Genomic DNA, 20,921 nt, shown 5'->3' on the forward strand with positions numbered 1-20,921 from the left:
ATACTCTGTGGAAGTGCATCAATGCTAATGCACTTCCAAACTGGAATATATTCAAAGTGGAGAGCCCACAGTCCATTCAGACTAATTACTGACTAATTCTCTTGTGCTTGTGTTGGGGAAACCCACCAAAAATGACAAAGCTATATACAGTGCTGGAGTTGTCTGGGCATAGACCAGTGGCCCTCCTGGAGAGACCAGATACCCTAAAACACTTGCGCCAGGCTAGTTGTCAAACCACAACACTTACTAAGCTGAAAAAGCAGAAATCTCATCCTCAATTACTTTGTATGCAATTTTTAAAGCTATCTGGTGTTCTCACTTGATCACTATAAGTTCTGCTGTGATACGTAGTATCATAAAGCTCTGAGATAGTCCAACAATAGTTATCAACATCACTTTGTCTAACAACATTAATTTAGTACCAAATGCAAAGCAGTACTAAAAGAGAAAGCTGATTCATGAGACTTTTAAGAAATGTTTCTGTTCTTCTGTTGCCACTTAGAATTCAGGCCAGAATTCAGCCATAGTGACTTTTCAGGGAAGTGCTAAGTGGAATGGTCTTGGGCTCGTCCACATCACAAAATCTTTATTCTCACTGATCTTGAAAGCAGCAGCTACTCAATGATCTGAAGGTTAATTTTCGTTTTGCTGTAATCTTGAGGGCATGATTCAGAAACACCTACTATTGCTGGTGATCCCCTATAGAAAAAGGGAAGGCTTCACATCCAAAGGACTGATACAAGTTTTGCAGACTACAAATCTCTCTATAAAGAAAGTAGAAAAATATATTTCAGAGTTCATGATATGGTCAGCGACCTAAGTTTAAACAGCTCAAATGATCAAACCAGCAGAATTATACTACAAATGGATTTTTATTGACTGAATTGGATAAACAGACTAATTTTAAAAAATCATATTACAAACTGGTGCAGTACCATAAAATCAGTTTTGTACATGTGGAGATGCCATTCTTAGCCTGCACAGCTCCTGCAGCGCTGTAGCCCATTCTCATTGCAAGCGGTACACTTGAGGGCTTTGAACGAGTCCGTAAAGCAGTTCCGAAACACAGACATCTTGCTCCCATGGCACGCTGAGCACGGCAGGAAACCAAAGCCCCCACAAGAGGGGCACTCATGGGGATGCTGGACTCTCTGCTCAAAGAAGAATGAGAGAAAGACAAAAATGTTACCTCACCAACCGCCATAAGCTCTAGGACAAGGAGGGCTCCAGGACAGCTGAGAATACACATCTTGAGCAATACCCAGCACCCTATCCCAAGGTATACCCCCATTAAAGACCAGTACATCTGCCTTTTCCTTTGGTCAGATCCACATGCAATGGTCAGAGGCTCACGGCAGATTCATCAGTCACACATATATATATATATATATATATACACACATACATACTATACCTTAGTAGCCTGTGTTTATACTTGTCAAAATAGCTACGTAAAGGATAGCTTGCATACATTACTCTGATGTACTTTAGGTCTAGATCAATTCTAGAAGGTATTGCAATTGATTGAATCTAAACTCCAGGCAGTTTATGTTAACGCTATATTTTCTATGCTGTATGTTAAGTTATTACGACTTTTAGCATTTGCATGCTTGTGTTGAACATATTGTTCCTATTACAGTTAGAGTTGATCATATCAAAAAGCAATTCATAGCTTCTGACAAGTATTGTTTGAGGAAATAAGTGGTGTATTCAAATTTATGGATGTAGAATGCTGAAGCTTTAAGTGTAAAGAAGAAAGATCATCAATATTCAATGGTTATACCTGAAGAAAATTGCTGCAAGCAAGGTTTGGGCTCCCTCAATTGTCCTAATTCCTGAGTAAAACAATAATTTTACTCTATTTTGTATTGAATTAAAGACAATGGAGAACACAAGAAGAGATTTCAAAGACATTTTTAAGTTTCCCTTGCTGAAAATGTTGCTAGTTTGTTGAATGATTGCCTTAAACTTCTTTATCAGAGAAATGAAAGGTACACCATGTTGGGTACTTACCACAGCACAGATATGTGGCTTTAACATCTCACTGTTGAGTAAAGACTTTACAGATTTATTTACAAAGGAAGAACAAAAATCTGTACAATTCCTGCTAGCATTAGTCTACGGAGTTATACGCCACTAAAAAAATTAGTCATAAATTATTACCAGAGTATACTAAAATATGTACAGATAACGTAGTCGTTCTTGTAGCTTCGTCGAGAAAACTGAAGACGTTTCTGCAAAAACCATTAATAATATCATTCATCTATTGACAACTCAGATGAAAATGCAACAAAGGCACTTTTTCTTTTTGTCCTGTAGCTCATAAGCTTGCTGCTCTTCTTCACTTGGCGAACAACTCCTATTACTATTAATTTCTCCAGGGACAATATTTGGAAGTATTTAATGTAAAATTAGCATTCTTTTTATCTTGGGAATGGCCACATCTTTCATAATTTACAATGGCAGTTTACTTCATTGAACGTTATTGCAAATAATCTCAAAATTTTAAGAGAATAGTATTTTTAATCTTTACATTCATTATTGCTTGGTAGCCTTGTAAATAACTGTCTTTCCATGTAGTTAAGATAACTAACAAAAAACAAATGCAAAATTGCTTTATCTCAGTTCCTTGAACAATGGTCGTTTCCTTCTTGAACAGATGACAGTTTGTGTAACCATTTTCTGCATCTTCAGTAATGAAGAAACCTGACTGCCCCTTGCAATTGTAGCAAATCCATTTTGGGGGAAAAAAAACCCAAAAAACCCAACACCAACCAACCAACCAAACAACCAAACAAAACCAACAAACAAACTACCAAAAGGCAGCAAAGCAGTGATTGTATTCAGTAAGCAATTATCAGTCTGCTGTAGTGTGGCACTGTTTGTCTTATAGATGTACTTTCTGTCCCAAGATTAGGACACACATTGGGCTAGGGAATAACATTATAGGACCCCCCCAAGCAGGATCTGGGGACATTTCATTCCAAAGTAATGAAAAATGTTAAAGGGGTGTATTAGCTAACCTTTCTAGTCAGACAACAAAAATGTTGCATGCTTTAATCATATGTACGCTTTTGTTTAATAGTTTATGGTTAGCTATTCAATGTGGTTCAATACGGCTAACATTTTATACAGAAATACATACACTGAGTCACAAGGCAAGGAAAGTTTTGCTGCGTTAAGGAACAGGCCAGACAGATGCAGAAGGCACGACCTGCACTGCAAAAGGACAAGGCAGTTGATGATTTACTGGTAACGTTGAATCTACCTCCTGAATAAGACAGAGGTGAACAACCCTTGGGCTGAGCCTGACCGGAACTTTGGAGGAGTTCAAGAAGGACACTAGCTATAAGAAACCAACATGCTTCACAAAAAGAGATACTCATTTTGTGATAAACTCAAAGATGTATAGTATACAAAGAGTTGCTGAGAGCGTGTTAGGAAAGCATATGCTGTAGTTCGACTAAATGCAGGGAAAGAAAAACCTTGGGGTTAAATCAACTAGATGTAGCTTTCTTCTGCTCTTTCATCAGTGTCTTTTACAAATATCATATCCTCATTATCTATTTTTAATGTTGATGTTACATACTTCTGAAGTTTATGTGTTTTCTTAATTTGGTTAGGGGTAATTTCAAACTAACAAGATAACAGCAATACACTCCTTTTCTAAGGACACAGCTATCCATGTAACCCAGACATTATGACATAGGTTCCCCAAAATGTCCTTTGTTGCAGGCTATCCAAAGGAAAACAGAAAATGCCTTGAGCAGCCAACAGCACAAGAGCAGCAGAAAAGTGATGCCCAGCAGAGATCTCAGCTTACAGCAAAGCTGTGGGAGCAGACCCACATTTCAAGTGTCCTCAGGGGGCGTGCATCCACTGTTCGCAATAAAAGGCAAACTTGCACCACAGAGCTTTGATGGACAAGGCAAACTGAGAGCTGGAGGAAGGCATGATAACCTGGAGGAAGGCATGATAACCTGTAGTTTGAAATTTGTGCAAATTGGTGTAATTGGAAACTTCCAGCATTTTTCCAGATTTTGTAGAAATCCAGCTTTAGGTCTAGCCAGAATGCAGATGTGCAGGTTCCCAGTAAGTTCACTGCAGTACACAGGGAAGCGGTGCAGCTTCCACACAAGAGGCCTGACTCCCCCAGGCCATGGTGAAGGTTAAATACCAAAGATGATGTCAAAACTTATGGGAAAGGGAAAATGGCTTGTCTTTCCTGCTGTGGCAAAATCAAGCGAAAATAGAGATGGATGTTTTGGTTTGATGCTATAGCCATTCACGGTTTCTCAAACTTAATGGGCTCTGATATTAGATATCATTCATCCAAAGAGAAAAACAAAAAAAGCATTTGGGATCATCAGTTTACAACAGAAGAAAAGGAAATGGCAAAAAAAAAAAAAAAACCAACAAAAAAACCCTACTCAATTACAAATATGGAATGTATGTTTCTTATATTTATCTGCAGAAATACCATTACCTCAATTTTGGTTAAGAGATCCTGCAGTTCCCCAGATTCATTCATTAGTAAAATTTTCTCAGCACCCTATTAGGAAGAAATAGAAGAAAAAGGTCAGCCAGCTTAGCATGAAAAAAACATGGATTATTAGAAGATTTGGTCTTGAAAATCTAAACAGGCTGAGGACAAATTTGACTCACATTAGGTATTTGGTAATTAGGTCAACCTTTAGGAAAGCTAGAAGGAGAGGAGAATCTAATCGCAGTTCTGATAGTAGTACCTGAAGTTTGTTACCAGGTGTCGTATCACATTGCCTTTTTGTAAAAGGTGACAGAGCTTGGAAATTCTGATTGTGTTCCCTTTATTTTACAGGGTATGTTTCCTGACAGAATAAAAAATATGTCTAGTTAGGGTGTCAAAAATTACAATTATATAAATATACAACACATCAGAGAATGCAGCAAAATGAGAGGAGGAAATTGTATTTCAAATATTCTGGCAGTTGAGCGGTGAATTAAGACATAATTTGCCTAATGTATAACACAAGGAGAAAAAGGGTAATGAAAATACTGTAACAACATTAAAGTCAGACACAACAATGAATAATAATAATTTAGTCTGAGTACATTAGGCCTCTGAGGGGTTCTGTGATCTGAACCAAGGCAGTGCTGAAGTGTTTTTTCTTTTTTCCTCCTGAAAATAAATGCTAAGAGATTATTGCGGACAAAATTAAAGTGTCAAAGATGATGTAAAACTTTTTTTTCCTCTTTCTTCTAATTAGAGGGCCACGTTTGAATGCTTACACTTCACTTACGTAACCAAATTCACTGAATACTAAATATTACCAAATACTGACAGACACCTTTAATCAGTGGATCACAAGAAACCAATAAAACGTGAGGAAACTGAGGCACAGCCCTTACCCACTGCTGAGGGCGACTGGCCACATCTACACCAGGTGATGGGTTCATGCCATCACGCTGCCCCAGCTTGCTAGTCCCTGCATGCCTGGACTGTTAAATTTCATCTTTGGATTTGCTTCTGGCACGAGCTGGGAGGTGTGGTGGGATGCCGGCACGTGGCTGAGGTGCGGTGGGATGCTGGTACAGAGCTGAGGCGCGGTACATCGGTGGCACAGGGCTGAGGTGCGGTGGGATGCCAGCACATGGCTCGCATGTGCCATTACTTTGAGCTGCTCACAGTCAGCTGAAGGGGCCCTTAGCCCCCGCTCCCCACCAGCATCACTCTCCTTGTTACTGGGAGGTACAGAAAAGGCTGCTGGGGAGCACAGGGAACACATACAGGTCGCTAATGTACGTGTTAGTGTCCAACCATTCACAGTGCCTTGCTGGGGAGTGCAGAGGCTACGAGTGTGTAGCTCAAAAGCCAACTAAGGGCCACCAAAACATTGCAAAGGATTTTGTGTGACACCTTACTAAGGTTAGTTTCTCTGTAGACAGCCTTTTTGCTCTGGCTTTGTACAAAAAAGAGGGACTTTTGACTCCGTGTTTGATGATTTTCATTTCAGTTAAAAAGCAAAATATTAATATTTTAGTGGATGTGAGTGCCGCTTTTTCAGCGAATGCTACTCTTACAGTGCTACACTTCAGAGAGATTTATTGTTTTTTTAAAGAAGTACCTACAAGGTAATCAGTTGTGATTAATTGGTCACAGAAGCTGACAGGAGACTCAGATTAGCTAGCCTTACTTGTGCTGACTCTTCTATTGAAATCTGTTCTAGACCATGGGCACAGAGTGTACCAGCTTCAACATACGCGTTAGGCTCTCTGTGTCCCCAGCAGAGCAGCTCTTAGCAGCCTGTCAGCCCCTTTCACACTTGCCCTCTCATCTTTCTCTGCTTTCACACAGAACGGGCAATAGGAGTGATTGGCACAACAAGGTGAGGGTTTGCCAAGGCGGCCCGTGGAGTATTAGCTCTGGGCCTGAACGCACCGCAGCGGCTTAAGACAAAGCTTGCGCTGCCCGTCTGATGCAGAGACGTTAAGGATTTGCAGCTTTATTGATGTAATTGCAGCGCTGCAAATTCCCTACGCTTAGACAAGCCCCAGTTTGCCCCCATTTAGGAAAGGATCTCTTCTCTGAGGCAACAGTTGGCAAAAGCTTTCCTGTGACTTCTGGTCCGTGTTACAGTGATGCTGTACGATAATGCTGACTGGCTTTTACAGCAGCATAATTAAAAGTCTGACAGGTTTCCCATTATAGATTCATATTTTAAAGGATTTATATTTCAGATGACATTCAGTCGGCCAGCTGTGTTGCTTTCAAAGTGGAAAGCCTCATTACTACGGTTTTAAAATTAAAAACCAAATGTCCAAATGGCTATCAACGTTTTTAAGTGTTTCGGCATGTCTTTTCTGATTAATGGCTGCCTCAAGTGAAATTTGACTAAAAGATACTTTGCAGAGGTTAAACTTCCCTTTGGATCTGTGAATCTTAACACGCAGAGTCTGTAATTAATAGAGTAATTAAAGCAGCTGTTAAATAAGTCCAATAGCTGCTTTCTGACCAGAAAGTGATGCCTTTCTTTTTCTTCCTAGATTGTGCTCAGTTCACAATTACCTACAAAGGGATGTGAAACATTAGTCTGTCCCTCCTAAGACTCACATAAGGAGCACAAGTGACAGTGGCCATAATGTTTAAAGAAGCAGCTGGGAGAAGTCAGTTTTCAGGTTTTTTTCACCAGTTAAATTTCAAAGCATCAGCCTGCGAGTCCTTTATCTACTGACTTCAATAGCTCTCTACCGTGGTGGAAGAGCCCAGGGGCTGCAGTCAGGTCTTTGCCCTTCTTTTGGCAAGGACATGCCACAGACTCGGCTAAATCACTCGACAGGTTTTCTAGACCATGTTCATTCTTCAGAATACTTTCCCAATTTTCTCTTGGGAACATCCAGAAATTAACACTGTATTTCAGATATTGTCCCACTAACTGCAGAACTAGGACAAATCCAAGGTCCACTGTTTCCTACTGCCCCAGCTCTGTCCTGTCACTAAACCCATCTGTTGCTCGCCTATCTTGGATGTAACCCATTACAATTTTCACACTGTAATTATTCATAAAGGAATATACATAGATATATGGCTCTGCAGTTGGCTGTACTACAATACCTGCTGATTTTGGGAAGCAGCCTCTCTTCCACATCCTTCCTTATATACAGAGAAAAATTAGCATGGCACTGCAACATCTCGCTTGTGAACACATTTACTGTCCAGATAAATTGCATCCCTTATTTCCTTAAAAACTAATTTTGCTGAGTATATAGGTGAGGCCTCTTGCTAAGGCAGCAGAATGCAATCACGAGCCCCACTGTTACTGGACCTGCCATGTTTTTTCACTGTGGCTTACCAAGGAGACAGGCTGTATTTACCCCCGTCTTTGGCCAGAGCTCACACGCTCTTCAGCCTACAACACTACACCTCTGACAGTGAGGTGCCACTTGGCAGCAGACAAGCATGGGGTATGATTAAATGCCTGGAAATCTGCCCATAAACTGAGAAAACTGACACCGCAGTATAGTACCAGCACCAGAAATGCTGAATTTGATATGCAGAAAAAATGAAAGGTTGACATGTAAAGAGCTATCAGATTAATTGAACCCTGCTGTTCCTGATATTACAAACTGCAAAATGGAGGAAACAGTGGTAAAATGCCAGGTGACTTGATGCAATAATTGCATCATAGTTTTACTGCCACAGAGCCATTCATATCCACCCCATCAAACGAATGCCAGGAGAATGTGTTTACTCTGACAGAACATGGACACAATTGAGAGCTACTAATCATATATGGCCACAAGAAAGCAGCAACTGTTAATTCTTGTGTAACAAAAAGAAAATGTTACACAGGTATTTTTGAGAAGTCAGTTACAAAAAAAGCCTCAATATTCTTGGGAAATAATCATAAGCAATTAGTCAAATAAAAAAATTTTACCGTAAAACTTACGCTGTTGTGGGTTCATTACAACTGGGAAAGCTAAACAGGAAACAATTACTTCAGGAAAAAAAATATTAAATTCACATCTTTGAAACAGATTCAGGTAGGTTTGTATGCCAAGTCAATACTGGAATTCAATCATGTATTTAAAGTGAAAAATAAAATAAATGTATTTTAAAACTATTATGCAGCGAGCTAACATGTTTACTAAGGATGACTCCATTTGCCTTTTTTTTATGTGCATCCCTTTTCCAGCAGAGTGGGTCTTTGCATGACATAAACCTCTAACGGTCCTGAGTGCCTTTGTAAAAAAGTAAATGAATGCTCCAATTTTTCTTCTGTGTTGCTTTCTGGTTTTTGGAAGTCATTTTTTTATTCTGCTTTTGTGTCCCAGCAGATGGCATAGTTCCATTTCAGATGGAGGCAGCCTCAGGTGAAAAAGAGGGATTAGATCAGCTGGTAAAGAGCATGCTGCAGAAAGAACCTGCAATTTCCTGACAGACTGATATTTAGACAGCGTGTGTCAAGAAATACAATGATTCAATCGTGAAAAAATGAGAAGATTAAAAAACCTGCTGCACTGCAGCACACAGGACTTTGCTTGACAGGGGCTAAATACGATTTTTCTATTGCTTCTGCCCAAGTCGCGCGTTTGTGTCATTCCCCCTGTGCAGGCAATGATGAATTCCACAGCGCTGTGAAGATTTATCCTCACAGCCTGCAGTGCTCTAACAACCTTGTCCGTGCTTCTGAACAGCTTGGATACCGTATACTTTATCAGATGCACATATGCTGTGTTCTGGTGCTTTTGTTACATTTATCTCATTAAAACTAATCTTGTCCCCTTTCAAAACTGTTCACATTTTAATTAGGAGTTGTTGGGTTTTTTCCTCCTTGTGACTCATTGAAAGGTGCATTGCTCAATATAGATTCTCCTTTGTATTGCTACATGCAATCTCCTTCACGGAGGGATTTGCCAGGAAATAAATATTCAAAATTTAAAAAGGAGAGAGACAGAAAAAGAGGGAGAAAAAAAAAATCTTGCATGATTAATTTACTGACACACCAGGCTTCTGGATTTCTATGTTGCATTTGCATATCAGAAGATAATTATCATAAAAGGCATTATAGAAATGTCCACTGTTACCAATGAGACCAAATTCTGTAATTAGTTCTCAATCGCATTTTAATGAAACATAAGCCCAGCACAGGTTCCAGCCAACTTACTGCCTTTGGAGTCACGGATGCACTGTCTTCTTGAGGTGCCACATCCACCAGGCGCTGACATAGCTGGGGGGTGAACACTTCATTGCCAGACCTTCTCAATATACAAAGTGCCCCCCTCATTATTTCTCTTTGTAAATCAGTGAATACCAACCGCTCTTATGAAGCCATATTAAGACAGGGGAATAAAAACTGCCAAAAATAATAGGGTTTGCCCCATTTACCAAAGACAGTGTGTGGACACAGGTCCCTTGCCAGCACAAGTGACAGGTTCGCCCTGGGGCTCTCCTTTCAACTAAAGCACGGTCGAGAGTGATTCTGTAGCGAGCAGCAGTGCCCCCCAAGATGATGGTTTTTAGTGGAGAGCAGTGGAAGGCAGAAACTTTGCGTGTGAGCGCAGGTGAGGGCACCCACTTAGGCAGAGCAAAGGGCTGCCCCAGTCCTGGCCAGCCACGATGCTCCCCGTGAGCAGAGCAGGCGTCTGCAAAGCAGATTGTCCACAAATAATATCGCTCTTACGTGGAATAACTTTAATCCTCTCCTGGAGCTAAAGTCTGTTCCATTTAACCACATTGTGCCTCACCAATTCAATTAAAAAAAGAAAAAAAGAAGAAAGAAAACATCCCCCAAGTCTGATTTTTTTTCTGCTTTTTAGCAGATCAATACTTTCTGTTTTCTTGTGTTAAACAATGTGAATGCAGTTGCCATGCTGTAATAAATGTCTGTAGACCAGAACATCAAATTCCGTCTTCATTTTTTTACCTACAGGAGGTAAAACCTGCTGACTACCTGTCAGCAGGTAGTTGGACAACTAGATTTGCCTCTCCCGCAGACAGCTAGCTTCCTAATTCACTTGCCTTCTTTTCTATACCTCTCCAAAGTATCTCAGACAATACTTAAGTAGTTTTAATGAGATTGCATTGCTTGTTACACTGTTGCTCCTCTGTTAAAAGACACATTTCCCATGATCTTCCAAAAAATGAAGCAGCAGTGAATTAATGGGCCATCCATCATACCAAAATTACTGCAACCAGACTTCACCTACAGCTGAGCAAATAATTTATTCAGTCCATTTCAGTATTTTAACTGAATTCTTTTGACAAATTGATCACACACGGACTGAGATTTTCTTGGAGTTGGTCATAACTCACTACTTTTAACATGATAATTAGGTGAGCGAAACTTAGTCTGAATCCTGTTGAATTTTAAGCTGCTTTTGAATGAAGCACTTCTGCTCCTGGCTGGCTGGAGAACTCTCCGACTCAAGTTTTTGATAAAAGCATCTTCTACGCTGATTTTTGCTATGAAGTTAAAATCGTTGTCTGCTAATATTCTGCACGCAGGCAATTTTGCAGTTGCTGTAGTGGCCTGGTGAGCCCTGTGCCAGCAAATGCATTTGTTATGGCGCTTGGGGAAGGCTGCCTCGTGCAGGGCACACAGAGAGCTAGGAAGGCGATGGGGAGAAAGGGTATTTGAGTGTTTCTACAGGCCCAGTATCAGTTATGCCTGATTGTTGATTACATTTGATTTTGTTACTTAAATCTTTTGTGAAAATGAAAGTGTTAAGCAATACAAACACAATAACCCTACTGTGTTTAAATATAGTTTGCCTTCACAAATCACAGTCTCACTGTTGGTGCTAATTGCTAGCTCTTTACTGCTTGAGACAAATACCTTTTCTGAGCTCTCAAGCTGTTTTCTTTGTGCCACTTTCCAGAATCTTTTTCTCTTAAACTCTGATTTTTTCAGTTTCTGAGAAATACATTTCGAAAGTACAGGCTGGCCTTAATGAAAAGGTGATTTCAAATATCAACAAGGTTTTAGACCCAGAGTACCAGAGTACAAATTCGGATTGTAGTTTTCCATTTGGAGTTTGTGTCTTGTGACAGGGCAGAGTTGGGCTGGTTTTCTTTCTCTTTTACTGATAGACTTTTCTAAAATTAAGTATTAACCAATTCTGTGCCTAAAACAATGTTCAGTTGATTGCAGATCCTGGTACAAACTACATCATATAAAATTCAATGCTTCTTTAAGGTCTGATACCCCAAGCTGTTTGTTTCATATTCAACACAGATATTACTAAATGATAGGTTTACGCTATGTGCATTCATCTTCCCGGGTCAATCATACACACAGGTTCCCATGAGGAAAAAAAATCCATTTCTCTAGATTTTCATGGTTTCAACTACAAATATAAGCTATTTTTTAAGAAACGCGGGATAGCTTAGATTGTATTACTGCCTCTCATTCCCCTCCTGACAGCCTCTCCCTGGTTATCTTTTGCATCTTCAGATCAAACCTATCAGTGTGGATCTATGCAGCACATACCACAAAGGGATGTCTGTCTTTGATTGTTCCCATCATTCCAACATTGCAAGCAATTTTCTAAAAACCCCACTTCTCATCCATCAAGATTTTCATCTGTTCTTCCAGACTGCAGAATAAAACACAGGCTCATGCTTTACTTACCCCAAGATAATGGCCATCGATAAACACAACAGGGAGTGAGGGAACTTCACAGACCCTCCTGCATCTTTCATCTAGTTCTTTTCCATAATCGCTGTTCAGAGCAATGTTTTTTTCTTCAAATTTGACTCTGTGGTTTTGAAAGATCTTTCTAACCAGTTCGCATCTTTCAAAAGTGGTTCTCACCACACGAAGGCTAGTAGTATAAATTACTATGCGGCCAAACTCCAGCACTGTTGATACCTGGGGGGGGGAAAGAAAAAGTTCCCATTAAATTAAGTGAGGTGTTAATAATTTCCAAGTATTCAGTAATTTCATTAAAAGTATTATTTGAGAAAAAAAAATTACCTTGAAAACACAATCCAACATTTTACTTTTTTCAAATATAAAGATGGAAGGGGAGAAATTAAGTTCTTGCAAGCACCAACTTAAGGCAATTTAAGCTGTTTATCTAAGTGTAACTTTACTTTTTCTGAAGGTTTTATAGATGCTGAATCAAGTTAAACATTTTCAAGAAACAGATATATTTCAGATCCTGGTGGACTTCCAAATGTGAATAAATCATCACTGTTTTGTTGATGTCTCATTTGTTATAACAGTGACTCATGTTTACACAGAGTGTGGTTGTACCCAGACTAAGTCTAAACTTGCTAGCCCAGGTGTTGCTGACAGCCTCCTTTAAGCAAGGATGGGAGTCCAAGCTAAGCTTCATCACATCCATGAGCCAACATTAACTTAGAATACTTTAGGTCTCTCCACACTGAACTAGATCATGACTATAGAGGGGACAGATGTATCCCTGACATTTAGGGTGGAATCATGTCATATTACCCTAACATCCAACCAACAATAAAGAAGTACATTTTGTATATATTCAGTGTCCAATTCAAAGCCCACTGCAGCTAGGGGAGGCAGTTCCCTTGGCTGTAAAAAGTTTCATACTACAATTCAGATTTGACCTTTTACCCCACTTCTTTGTACATAAAAGTTTATGCCACATCTTACCTTTCGGGGATGAAAACAATTAGGGAATGTAAATACTATAGGGATTAGTTTGCCCAAGAGAGAGTTATATATTTTCAAAAAGCCTGAGAATCATTGCTCTAAACAAAGATAAATAACTGAAGTCCTAGCTTTTTTAAAAAGGTGGTAAGGCATTTCCAAACTTTTCAAACTATCCATTATATTCAGCAAATGATATTTAATTATTTCAGCAGTATTCCAGGAGTAAAAAAAACAAGTGAGAAAATAAAAAGCAAGGATGCCTGTAATGCACTGTAGCAATCTATGGAAAATGAACCTTGATGGGTGAATAGATAATTTTTTAACTATGTCATGCAATAATTGTAAAGACACAGTTGTAAAATTGGGCAGATGCCATTGCAGATTTTGCCACATGATGAAGTCATGGTTTATCTTACTACGTAAATGCAAAAAAAAAAAAAAAGTCATTGCAAAACGCATATTCTGCTTAGAAAGGTGTTTACAAGGTTCAATGTACTGTGAAGGTTCTCGGGAAAAACACTTGCCTTTTACAGATCACTTATAGATCACTGGAAGTGTAATTGCAAACATATGTAATGTAACCATTTTCCATCTCCCATTGTGGGAAGGAAACATGTTGTGATAGGTCAGTATTTATTCCTCTTTGAATGGATGTCAGAAATTCAATTTTAGGAACACATGTTATAAATAGTGGCTACTTTTCTCCAGCCTGTTTTCTAGGTTGAAAATCTGTTATACTGCTACTGCAGCATTGACTCCTCTCCAGCACATTGTTCACACATTCCAAGTGAGAGGATTAGCTCATCCTCTTCTTAAAAGACAAGTACTCTACATAAACACTGCCAAATATTTTAATAACCGCACATGGGTTGCTGGAAGGAAGAGGAGTTCATCCTTTTCAGAAGTAACCAAAAGGAGTTTTTAAAATATTCCTTAAAAAGGCAATTTCACATACTCCTTATTTCCTTGTCTTTAGAGTGAAAATACATTTTGAAGTGCGAAACTATTCAACAGGATGAAAATTCTTGTTCCTTCATAGCTCTAATCTCTAATGCTGTTTGTTCCCAGACACCAGAGGCTGGCAGTATAGACACAGACAGTCATTATCTAGCGAAGCATCAGGGCTGTGGTGTCCCTACAGCATACAAATAAGCAGCTGAAGAGACGGAAAAATGGAAAGTTGTAAAGTGATCTGGAAAGATATCAAGTGGAAGGTGTGTACGCAGAGTCACTTTTATGTTTATTCCTTCATTTTTTCCTAATGTGGCAGTGAAGAAATATGCCTGTTTGCCCTGCAAAGAAGTATTAAGGGCATTGACTAAATAATTCTTTAGGGAAATTTTAGTAAACATCTTGTTTTCTGTGCTACAAACACACAGAAGTTGTCCTTGGCAGGACTTCATCCTGCCTGGAACCACACTGGTTATTAAAAATAGGAGTGAAGACAGTTAGAGAGATTTACAGGGTTTTTCTTAATGAGAATCTGTGCTAATTCTTATTTTGCTACCCATTCAATGGCTACAGCCTGTAATATTCAGTGACTAGAATATGCTCTTGAAGTAAACCAGAAGAATAACGTTTGAACTGCTTTTCCTTCCTAGGTTGGAACTGTGGCAAAAAACATAATAAATGACAAGCAATGTAAACCAATGAATAGAAAGACATTTTAGAAAATGAACTCTTACAATTGTACGTAACAAACTTCAAATTAGAATCTTCTCGTATAACTCACAAATGCACATAAAATTTTAGCTAAAGTTAAACAGAAGGTAATTCTCTGGTTAATGGGCATGACAAAACTTTACTCAGGCTGTGGAAGTTGGACAGATGAACAAACCAAAAGATTTGGAGCAAACTACATTGACTACTTTCTCGCACTTCCTGTGAGTGGGATTCTCATTGAAACCTGAAGCTTATGGAAATCTTATGGCCTGAGGGGCAACTTTTGTGTCAGATTCAGAAAACCCCATGCACATGGGCCAAGAGTGTGCTTGAGAGACAGTGTCCACGTAGAAAGACTCCCAAGGAAGGGATTTAAGGTTTCAGAGGGAAATAAAGTTGCTTTGGTAACAATCCTTTACATCATTTACAGCTCTTAGTTTAACAGCACGGTGCTACCATCTCCCCAAGGTCCAAAGGCAGTATCTGTTTTACTGCATCAACCCGAAGAACTTGCATTTTGCTTGGGAGCTTCAAGCAGGTAGCAACAACAGTAGCCTGACCTGCGTCACTTCACGGCACAGACGCCACTCCCAGTGAGTCAGGAACAGCTGCCCTTTTTTTCTCAGTCTAGAGAGAAAAAGTAATTGTTGCACCGGTTCAATCCTGTTCATGGTTGAACATGAGAAAAACAAAAGATCTTTCTTATTTTCTGCCTGACTCAGTCTTTTCCCAGACTTCTCTACCAGATGGCTCAGGCTTTTGCAAATGAGAAGTTAGTTACACTTTGGTGTACAGCCGGGGGAAACCTACCCCTCTGCCATCCCACTGGCATCCATTTGACATGGTTGCAACTAAATGTAATCATTAACTGAGCAAGTCTTTTGCAAACGGCATGACGGATGTCATCCCATGAGGCTAAATACGTGAGCTTAGCATCAAGACAGACCACAGGACAGAAGAAGAAATTGCTGATAAAGAGAAGGCTTAATAGAGCAAGCAGATGAGCAACAAAACAGAGGGATGCAGGGCACTGAAAAAGGGCTGAAAAGACAGTAATAACCAAAAATAGATAATAAGCCCAAAACCAACATGTCACGATACTGACAAAGGAAGAGTAGTACAAACTAAATGTAGAAATAAAAACATGAAAAATATGACAAAAAAGAGACAGACAGTGAAACAAAATTAAGTAAATGAAAAGACAGAGAGAAGGTCACTGAAATATGACATCCTGAACCTTTTTAGAAGACATCCTGGTAGCCAGTGTAAGTGTACAATGACAAACGTTTTACAGAATATGTGGATCTCCAGGTTGTTTCAATATTTTTGTGGGGGTTTTTTTAAAACTTTGTGTATTACTGGAGCTGCAGAAATATGAAATATTTGGGAATCATACTCCTAAAATGTATGTTTGAGAATTTACCTTTTCTGTTTAACAGCTGCCATGACAATAATAACAACATACTTCTCAGTAGCTCTGAAAATATAGTATAACAGTCAGGAGTTTCCATGGTGCTTCTGAAAGCCAGTTAAATATGTATGCCATAAAACTCCCATGGACGTCTCTGGGTTCAGACCTTCCCTGCTGTATCTTATCCCTGGCTTCTGGATCCAGCTGCAACTGAAGTAGCAGAAGAAAGTGTCCATGTTTCTCTCCTGGTTCCATAGCTATGCTGGCCCTGACCAGTCCTCCCAGTCTGTGCAGATATCACTCATACACTTATTTGTGAGGGGAATTTATAAAATGATTGCCGAATAAAAATACTAGATTATTTCTTCAGCATATTTGTCATGAATTGCTGTTCCAAGGCTATAGATTTTCTTTAATATCTTTTAGGACATATTTTATGTCTGCTTTGCTGACTTTGACTGGCTCTTTATCTTTGGAGCAAAACTCATAACATGGATGTTTTTGCAGCACAGCTAAGAGCTGGCCAGATTCAGAGCAGAGGAAGGGGTCCAAGGCAATGCTTTTCTACTTGTAGTGTGAGGACCACTGCTGCACCTTGGAGCACAAAATGATTGCTTGTATAACGGTGGTAACATTTTCTTTCTGAAAACCTTTGTATATGACCATGTCTGCAAGCAAGTAAACAGGCAAATCCAGCAGTAAGAGGAATACTCATGACATTAACGTCATTTTTATTTGTTTGCAAATGAAAAATGTGACAGCAACACTAAAAAAGCAGTCATGGGATTTTAATTTTTTTTAATCCTCTCTCTGGACAGAAGGCATAAACATGTGGTTTAACCTCATTGGTGTGAAAAGAATAGCTATTTACAATCATATCCATATATAATTTATTTCAATGGTAGCATCACCCACAAATTTACACTTGCTTTCTTTAAAGTACCAAGTAACAAATACAAAAACCCCCTCACCAAACCCACTCTATACTTTGCATTATATGCATTATATGAGCAACTGTATTCTAGCAAAAGCAGAATATTTTTCTGCTAAGATTAATGGGCTGGTACAGTACTTTGGCAAAAGCTGAAATGTTAATGCCAACCTTTATCACGTATGAGATTTTTAAAGGTTTTCACTATGTTCAGATATAACATTCAACTAATGTTATTCATGCGGTAGTGAATTGCTTCTGTGACCTAAATCAATGGCTGATATGCCCTTCTCTGTCTCAGAATATCATCTTTCAACATCTCAGAGTGTTCTCCTGAAATACGCACCCCTCAGCTCTGTAATTAGATACTATCAGACTGGCAGAAGTATCTGCTGTCCACTAAGTCAGCTGAGGCAGGAATCTAGAGCACATTACAAACCCTGCACCAGAGATGCTTCAGTGAGTAAATGCAGCATTCATTATCTAAAGAAAATGTTGAGCAAGAGAAAATGAATATATATATGTATGCATATATGTGAAAATGTATATATTTTCGTGTATGCTTGCATATCTAGAAGTTTGAATTAAGCGCATATCTAGAAGTTTGAATTAAGCTGCTCACTTCATAATTGGTATTGGATAGCTTATAGCTTGAATTAGTATCAACAACTCAGTGGCAAGAAGAATTATGGTCTAACACTAATTTTCTGATCACAATCTGTTTTGGACTTTTTGTTTTTCTTTTCAGCTCAGAAACAGAAGGAAAGAAAACAGTTATGACTTTCTTGTTGAAGAAATGCTGCAGAAAAAAAAATCAATTTAAATATTTCATTTCTGCAAGATTAAAAAGCTTTTACTAGCTTTTGAATTTTAAAAGGCTTTCAAAATGTATACTAAAACTAATGAATACTTTCTGAAAGAATATTTCAAAGTAAAAAGCTATCACCAAAATGTTTCAATTTTTTTCTACATGACACTTCATCAGAACATACATGTTTTCCAAAATGTATAGCATTTAATGAAAAGCATACTTTTCATCATGTCACTGTTTAGATGAAAATGTGCAACATTCTTTGAATGAGATGGCTGGAGATTGAAGGTCTGTGTTCTAGTGAAAACTACAATATTTGCCATCACAACAGCATAGTACAATGCTAATGGAGTTGTGAACCAGTCCCTTCTGACTGTCATTGTTGGTTGCCTGGTTCGAATTAACGATTTAATGGTATTTTTCAGGAAGAATTTATTCACTGGCCAGAAGACCTCTTCCAACAAACAGACCTCATCGACCAAAGTAAACTGTTTTTCTTTGGCAGGTAAGATCTATTTACACATACAGGAAGAATTGCAAGCAGTCCCCAGCTGCAGTGTGCACTCTTGGTACGAAATTACATTCCCCTCCACTTCATTGCAGTTCCATGGGCTCTCACACAGCAAAGCATAGTCCATACTTAAATTTAAATTTAAGCACTCTTTTAAGTGTTTTATTACGTTAAGGCTGTAGTCCTGTTTGCACTGCCTTCAGGGACCTGGCACTATATCAATATTTGGGCAAATTCAGAACTTGAACTTTATTAAATTCAGAAAACTGTGCATTTTAGTAAAGCTCAGTAGAACAAAGACTAAATTTCTGCAACAGTACAAGTCATATACTCAAGTCAAAGCATGTACTGACCTTCTCTTAAATACATCACTTCAAAAATACTACACTTTTTCTTATCCAGTTTTGGTAGGATTTGGAGTATGTGGCCCTGTGGGACAGTGGAATGATATCACCAGTAGCAAGCTGGGAAGGACTATCAATACCAACTTACAAGTGAGGGCATCAAGAGCTGCACTCCTAAACAAGGTAGCCAGAAAGTCTGGGACAGTCCCAAATACAGATACTAGTTTTGCTTTCCCCAAGAAAGTGGTCAGGTCACTGTTTTTCTCAGCTTTTAAAATAGCACAAATACTTGTGTGTCTTTTGTCTGCCTGTGTTCTGGCACTTGCTTCCCCCACAAACAGCAGCCCGAGGGATATATCAATTTCCACAAGCTGTATAGGAGCACAGGCTCCTCTGCCTGATTGAGAGTCCCAACACAGGGCATGAAACACCTCATTTTGTCCTGTTTCAGTTTCATAGGTCTAGATAACTCTGAGGAGCTGGTCACAGTTGTAGAGAAGGGCTGTGATCCAGCAAGAACCTGAATTCCTTGATCTTCTAACTCCTGGGCAACTGTTGTCTCTCTTATCTACACACCCGCCACATACTGCTGATGGTAAAATAGCACGGTTTTACCTCCTTAAGGTTGGCATCCTCAGAATTGTTCATCACTGCAGTGTAATACAGATATGGGATGTCATTATATCTAAAACATTGGTGTAATATATTTATATATGTCTCTAATTCATTTGTACTTTTCAGGCTGTATATCAGTTTGGGGGATGTCAGATGAAAATAACAAAAGTAAAAGTAATATTGCATGTGACATTTATACTGTTCCTTTCATCCTAAAATCACTTGACTGAATACTAAAAAAACCAAAGGAGGGGTTTCCATCCTCTGACACCATGTGTACGTATGTCGTTGCCCCTTCTGTTCTTCAAATAATACAATATAACATCATACCTTTTTTTCTGCCACTGCAGGCTTCCCCACATATCTTCTGGCACAGACTGCTCTTCAGGGGATGTCAAAGTGTGTTCATTTCAAAGCAGAAAAAATACTTGCAATACCACAGCAAAGGAGTACAGGGCATGACCCTGCCTCTCCCTGCTCTTTGTAATGCTTCAGGTATCGGCAGGTTCAGAAGGTACAAAGACTACAACTGAGCTCACCTCCCAGTGTCCTTATTACGGTTCATCCAGCATGCACCCGTACAAGCAGGCTACAGCCTGGTCTCAGGTGACCCGAGCTCAGATAAGAGAACAGGTTATCTCCCTAGGGTTCATGGTCTCTGCTAGACCCTGATGCCTCTGCGTCTGTAGGCTTTTGAAAGTCAAACTGCCTGCTACAGGTGCGGCACCGACGCTGGGGAAAAAAGCAGTTCCTGTTCAACAAGGCGCAGCGATGCTGTGGAAGTCAGCCAGAGCAAAATTTATTACAGTGTTCAAATTAGTTGAAAGAAGATCCTTATCGTCCATACCTGATTGGCTTTTATTTAGCAAGCATTGGAAGGTCTATCAGTATTTTATTAGTTTATTTATGCCATTATGCATATGATAGGAATTGGATTTTATTTATCAAGCGCTGGAAGGTCTATCAGTATTTTATTAGTTCATTTATGCCATTCTGCATGTGATAGGAATAAATGAAACCTTTGAAAATCAGAAACAAAAGATAATCCTGTGAGTAATTCTAACCTGGTCTGCAGTTCTCCCAGGAAGAAACAAGACTGTGATATAATGCTTGTTTCTCTCTTTTGCTTGCTCACTCCTTATTTTCTCTCTTCATATTTACCAATTTGACATCTCCAAGAATTGCAGAGAAAAGAAGTGAGAGAGTCTCTGGGAAGACCCTTGCAAATGTTACATGGGTTTGTAAGAAAGGAGAAGAATTTCTTTGTTGCACAAGGAAACTGCCCATGAAGACTGCCGGAGAAGAAGGAAGAGATACTGAAAGTAGTTTTGTTTTCAGCAGTTTACATGAAGCACTAGAAGCTGTTTGAAAAAGGAGTGTCCAACAATCCCCTTTCACATCTTGCAGTTCTTTGAAGTATTCCTGTATTCAGCAGAAGAGGCCTGAAGCCAGACAAGTTGTACCTAGACTGTCCTGTAACATCAATGAAGCTACTTGTGGTAGGCTGGCATATGGGTATAGGTC

General features: G+C 39.2%; 1 protein-coding gene across 1 annotated transcript in view; it reads right to left on the reverse strand.

Annotated features, from left to right (window-relative positions):
* Positions 1 to 971: 971 nt before the first annotated feature.
* The window catches only part of GRXCR1 (glutaredoxin and cysteine rich domain containing 1), a 40,835-nt gene continuing 20,885 nt past the window's right edge, over positions 972 to 20,921 (reverse strand). Inside the window, exons 2-4 of the mRNA XM_049834695.1 lie at positions 12,111 to 12,350; positions 4,487 to 4,552; positions 972 to 1,151 (exon numbers count right to left, since the gene is read on the reverse strand). Of these exons, the coding sequence (XP_049690652.1) occupies positions 972 to 1,151; positions 4,487 to 4,552; positions 12,111 to 12,350 (486 nt within the window). The remainder of the gene's footprint in view (positions 1,152 to 4,486; positions 4,553 to 12,110; positions 12,351 to 20,921) is intronic.

Source organism: Accipiter gentilis, chromosome 3, assembly GCF_929443795.1.
Source record: "Accipiter gentilis chromosome 3, bAccGen1.1, whole genome shotgun sequence".
Taxonomy (NCBI): domain Eukaryota; kingdom Metazoa; phylum Chordata; class Aves; order Accipitriformes; family Accipitridae; genus Astur; species Astur gentilis.